Source organism: Sarcophilus harrisii, chromosome 3, assembly GCF_902635505.1.
Source record: "Sarcophilus harrisii chromosome 3, mSarHar1.11, whole genome shotgun sequence".
Classification (NCBI taxonomy): domain Eukaryota; kingdom Metazoa; phylum Chordata; class Mammalia; order Dasyuromorphia; family Dasyuridae; genus Sarcophilus; species Sarcophilus harrisii.
This window is the reverse complement of record NC_045428.1, coordinates 142,524,631-142,530,630: the sequence shown is the minus strand read 5'-3', so window position 1 is coordinate 142,530,630 and position 6,000 is coordinate 142,524,631. Positions and strand designations below refer to the sequence as shown.

At 33.5% G+C, this 6,000-nt stretch overlaps 1 protein-coding gene across 2 annotated transcripts in view; it reads right to left on the bottom strand.

The window, feature by feature from the left end:
* Positions 1–493: 493 nt before the first annotated feature.
* Positions 494–6,000, bottom strand: part of GPC6 (glypican 6) — a 1,223,594-nt gene continuing 1,218,087 nt past the window's right edge. For both annotated transcript variants that reach the window (XM_031963620.1, XM_031963621.1), the window contains 2 exons: positions 5,179–5,354; positions 494–1,329 (listed from right to left, as the gene is read on the bottom strand). In XM_031963620.1, the coding sequence (XP_031819480.1) occupies positions 1,127–1,329; positions 5,179–5,354 (379 nt within the window). In that variant the 3' untranslated portion in view covers positions 494–1,126. The remainder of the gene's footprint in view (positions 1,330–5,178; positions 5,355–6,000) is intronic.

Genomic DNA, 6,000 nt, shown 5'->3' with positions numbered 1-6,000 from the left:
TCTTCTTTGTTGTATTTGTTTTGTGATTGAATGCCCTTGTGATAGAGAAGCCAACTGACACAAAGGAAATCTTACATATGAAAACTTGCATATGGATCCAGTTACTTATCAGTTCACTGAAAGAACTGTCACTTTGGGAGGGTAGTAAGCACAGGAGCAGAAAAATTGAATGAATGTTGGATTGTTGGCAAAAGTGAAGAAATTCTTTTACTGGATATTATTTTTCAGTCCAAATCCTAGAGGGCAGATTTGTCAAAAGTGGTGCAAAGGAGGGAGAACTCCTGTGCTAAGTGAATAACAAAGAAAAAAAAAGACTAAATAGTTTAGGAGAAATGGTATCACTATTGAAATATGTACTAGGCAGGTTGAAGGTGAATCCTAAATGGAAGTAATAGGAAATACTGAACTCTTTGTGGTGTTGGTTTACTACTAAAGATTATTTTCTAATTGTCAGTTTCCATGCCTTCCAACCAATTAGATAATGTTGGTGGCCAAGAGTGCAAGACATACTGTATTTTCACAACTTTTTTTTTTCTTAGAAAAAATTCCTTTCTTCCAAAGACCATTTTATAAACCTGAATTTTCATAAAGAAGCCCATGTTAGAGGGCTGGCTGTCAATTTAAAAAATGATATCGTTTAGGGTCTTTTTTTTTTAATCTTTTTTTTTTTTCTATCTTCCTTTGCCTCCTGTTTGTTGAAAATGCAGCAGTCTTGGGATTTGGCCTGATTTTTGAAGAAAAAATATTTTCTTTCATCTTGCTCTCCCCTATCACCTCCTCCCTGCCCTTTTTTGAAAGGAAATAAAAACCCCACAATGTGAGATCCCTTTACTTCTGCAGCATAGAAGCAAATGAAGGTAAGAAAGTCCCTTGATAAGAAAGATTTGAGTAAGAATTCACTCAAGAATAGACATGGTCTCCACATAGATAGCTGAAGGAAATAGGAAGCGGTTCAGTCTGGCACCCGGTACTCTTTGGGAAAACAAAAGGGAAGCAGATTGCAGTACTGCTCTCTTCTCATAGAAAACTGTAAGTATTGTGTCATGGTCCATTGTCCAATAGTGTAAGAAAAAGAAGTTGGCTGTTCATATAGCTAAAACTCAGTTTATCTGACCAAAATCCAGGATTATCTCCACTGTCTCTGCAGTGAGACTACAAGGAAGAGGATGGACCATGTGAGGAGTGAGTGGCTGAGCTTGTGGGCTGAAGAGTCCACTTCTCTCCTATCTGAATCAACAGGAGGTGCTTCGGTGGTAACGAAATCAAATTCGGTGGGGCAGATGTCATCCATACAGCCACTGCCACTTCCTGAGCCACTGGTTTCATCACCTATTACAAAAAGGAGAAAATGGTAAGCTGCAAAAACTAAGGATGAAATGAAACAGAACATTAAAAAACCAAGACTAAACCAAAATGAATTATCTGAGTATCTTCCTCAAATTTGTATGCTATTAATAAATATTTTAGTTTGTTCCATGTATGTGTGTATGCATTATTGCATTCCTGCTCTAAACCACACTAATTTTGATTTAACAAATATTTAATAAACATTATTATTTATTATTAAATAAAATTATGCATGAGCTATGGGGTTGACCTGGAATCAAGAAAACCTGAATTCAAATATGACCTCAGATATTTCCTAGCTATGTGATCCTGGGCAAGGCACTTGACTTTTGTTTCCTTCAGTTTCCCCTTTGGTAAAATGGGGGTGATAATAGCATATACCTTGCAGAATATTGTTAGTATCCTGAGCTACAAGAGAAAGATAAGAAAATTAATTTGCTAAAGGGAGGAAGGAAGGAAGAAAAGAAAAAAGGAAGGAAAGAAGGAAGGAAGGAAGGAAGGAAGAAAGGAAGGAAAGAAGGAAGAGAGGGATGGAGGGAGGGAGGGAAGAAGGGAGGAAGCAAGGAAGGGAGGAAGCAAGGATAGGAAACATGGGAAGGAAAAACAGACATTGTACAAACCTAGCTCTGATCCAAAAGAATCTATTGGTGATGAAGCAAATAGTTCCTGGACTGGGGGATAAATTTTCTTTTAAAGAACAAAATTGTTCAGGAAGTTCTGTTTCTATTTTTGGATCACTAGCATCGTCCTTTATCTTGGATGATCTCTTTACCAACACTCTACTGTATGCCCATTGCATTATCTTTCATAATCTCACCCTTTTCAATTCCATAACCCCAGTGAGAACTCCTTCATCCAAAATCTCTACTTTCTCAGCTCTATATTAACCTTATTTAGGTTATTTAAGTATGGAATATTAATTAGGATTATAGGATCATAATTTTGGGCCTTCCAGGTAATCTACTTCAAACTCTTCACTTTAAATCTATGGAAACTGAGTTTTCCTTTCATTCCCCTTAATATGTTTCAAATGGTCTATTGAGAGAGAATCACATTTCTTTGAACTGAACATTTAAATATCAGATCGGATCATTTGAAAATGCTATCCTGTGTCCTTAACATTTACTCTGCTTTATCATTACTGATCCATGTGAGGGTTAAAAGAGCACATTAATTAAATTTAGAGATACTAAATTGATAAGGGAATTGTTTTGAAGACTAGTATGGGCATGAAGTATTATAACCTTTACATAGTTATTATTAAAAGAGATTTAGAATATTAAAAATTTTTGGCAGCAAATAATGAAAGGAGATTCCAGTTGGAAAAAAATAATAGCCATATCTCTTGGAGAAAACTAATCATGGATACAGGTATTCAAGGGGGCCAAGAATAAGTGATAAAGCAGAAATGTCAAAAGCAGCAAGGGTTATAATAGCTATAAAACGTGATAATGGTTTTGAGCTTGAGATAGAAGCCAAAACAGGCAATGCTATTTAGAACTGTGCATCTAAGTGCATCAGGTCATATCCTTTTTTGCAAACAGGTCTCGAGAGATAAAACCAAGAACATGGCAATCTTGTCTCAGCTCGTAAATACTAGAAAGAAGTAGCAAGCACACTTGCCACGAGTTAAGATAAAAGTCATATAAATGCAATAGTCCTTAAGTGACTGATGTTCAGTGAAAGCTGTTATCTAGAACTTTGTCTTTAGGAGGGAAAAAAGCTCAAGATCTAGAAACCAAAATTTCTGAGATGTGATTTTGCTAATCTCTCAACTGACACCTGACATTCTGTAGGGGTTAAATTAATTATTTTATTAAATTATTAAAATTAAAATTTTATTTATTATTAAAACTTATTATTTATTATTTAAATATTAAAAATTAATAGAGTAGAATTTGCTCCAGACTTATTATTTACTATTCCTGCTTGGGGAATATAGGAGGGTCAGGGAAGACAGGATTAGAACTCTGCCATTTAAGATTTTACTAAAGTGACAATTTATAGATATAAATTGGTACCTCTTGTTTTGTAGGAGAATAAAGGAAAATGAATGAAAAACAAGTCTGGAGCAAATTCTACCCTATTAATTTTTAATATTTAAATAATAAATATATATAATTCTATATGTTGTATTTGTTGTTGAACTTAGTTACATAATTAATATTTCATTTTAAAGTTATATATAGAAAGCATTTATGGTCAATTCATTTCACTTTTTTTTTTTTGGCAAGGAAAGTGGGGTTAAGTGACTCATCCAGAGTTACACAGTTAGTACATATTTCTGAGGAAAGCTTTGAACTCAGTGCTCTTATCCACTGCACCATCTAGCTGCCCCCTCATTTCACTTTTAATACCTTAAATTAATGTTTTCATTGTGAAATAGAACTATATTCACCTTGTATCTGTCTTATATGTATTTAGTTATTTACATGTTGCTTTTCCCATTAAAAAATGAGGGTTTTTTAGGGCAGAGCCTGTTTTTGCCTTTCTTTGTATCTCAGGTACTAAGTGCAATGCCTGGCACAGAGTCAGAGAATAAGGAAAGATTTTTCAAGAAGTAATAGGATGATTTTGAGAAGAATAAAATTCAGGCTTATTGTAGCAGGAAAAAATCCATACTGCGGTTACAAGTTTTGTCAGATTGCAGAATATCCTGACTATAGAAATATAATTGTTGGAATTAAAAAAATTATATCAATTAAAACACAAAAAACTTATTGCAATGGATATATTTTATATAAACACAATATATAACCTATATCTTATTGCTTACATTCTCAGTGAGGGAGTAAAAGTGGAGGAGAGGGATAAAACTTGGAACTCAAAATATTAAATAAAAATATTCAAAAATTGGAGAAAAATGTATTTCAGGGTACAACTCTGTAGGATGATAGCTAAGAGGGAGATGACTTAATATCTTCCATCTGTAACTTGCTTCTTTCTGTCTCATTAATTCCCACATGTATATTCAAGCATAATCTTTTGCTCTGATGACCAAATTACAGAGTCACTGATAATAAGAGTACACCTAATGTTCAAGAGATAGTTCCCTGATTACTTGCTCTTTTAAAGGGTCAAACTTTTTCAAAAGATATTTTCTCTGTACCTTAGATAACATCTTGAACCTATCTGATTTCAGTCTGAAAGTGTTTTCTAGCAAGTGTATGTTGAAAACATTTTGCACATTTCTAGTAGAGGAGCAGGTAAGTGATACAGTGAATATAGCACCAGCACTGAAGTAAGGATGACCTGAGTTCAAATCTGGCTTCAAACACTTATTACTGGGTGACCCTAGGCAAATCATTTAACCCTGATTGCTTTCCCCAAACAATAAAAATAATTTCTGATACAGAATTTCCAAACTTTATTAAATTCTTATATGTAATATTGTACCCATAAATGACTATTCCTATTGGAGTAGATTTTTGGTGGAAGAAACAAGCACAGTCACTTGTTTAGATGCTAGATTTGGTACCAAAAAGATCTGGGTTTCAAATTCTATTTCTGTCTCTTTTTGCTTCAACATTGGTGTGTTGAATATGTTAAGAATATTCTATACTCTAAGTTGAATATACTATTTTATCAATTATATAAACCACAAAGTTACAAAGTTTCTATGTGCAAAACTCTAAGGTTGCTTCTCAGATTGGAGAAGTGAAATATGTAGACAATGGTATATATTTCTAGTCAAGAAAAATTATGTAGTGATTTTGAAATATTCCATTTTAATCATAAGGTTTCTATAAGGGTCACCAAATTTTACTAAGTTTTTTTTTTTTTTGGCTTTGTTATTACCAAATTGGATTTTAAATTAAGCTGATTGCTTACTTGTATCTTGGAAATTCACATCATTTCCATTGTATGCATTTTTTAACTTGTTGGTCATCACCCGCAAGGCCATGATCTGTTGTCTTATGAAAGTGTCTGGTCTAGTGATGTCTACATCGACTTCTGGATTATTGATCTGATTGGTTAGTCCATCATTCATGATCTCAGGTAAGTATCTGAAAGATTAAAAAGAGATAAAAATGATGAGAAAAGATTCACTTCAAAGCAGAATTCTGTTTTATTTTCATCTATGATAACTAAAAGAAAGCAAATGAGTTTATTAGGCCCAAGTCCTAGGAAAACCTTCCAGCAATAAACATGCTTATTATATTAGAGAAATAAAATTTCAGTGGAGGAAATTGTGGTTAAAATAGTGACTCCATCGTACAAGTACTTACACATCACTGTTGTTGTTTGTCCTTTATTCTTGAAGAGGACCATGACATCAGGAAGTTGATGATATGATATTCAAGTGAATTGGATTTAACTGAGGGAGGCCTGTGCAAGGTCATGTGTCTTAGTTTTTTAGATGAATTGAAGAACTATGAAATTTAAACAGCCCCCAAACAATTGGCTCATTGAATAGATAGTTCTAATGAATGATTTTAGTTATCTCGATTAAATAATTTAGCTTGAATGAATTTTGAATTCTCTTAATTTTGAAGTGTGCAGATTGGACCTATAAAATAGCAATGGTATAACTTTGAGGCCTTCCTTGAATGAGATTTAGGAAATCATAAAACTGAGGTTCCTAACCATTTTTGTGTCATGGATCTCTTTGATAATCTGTTGAAGTCTATGAACTCCTTTTCAAAATTATGT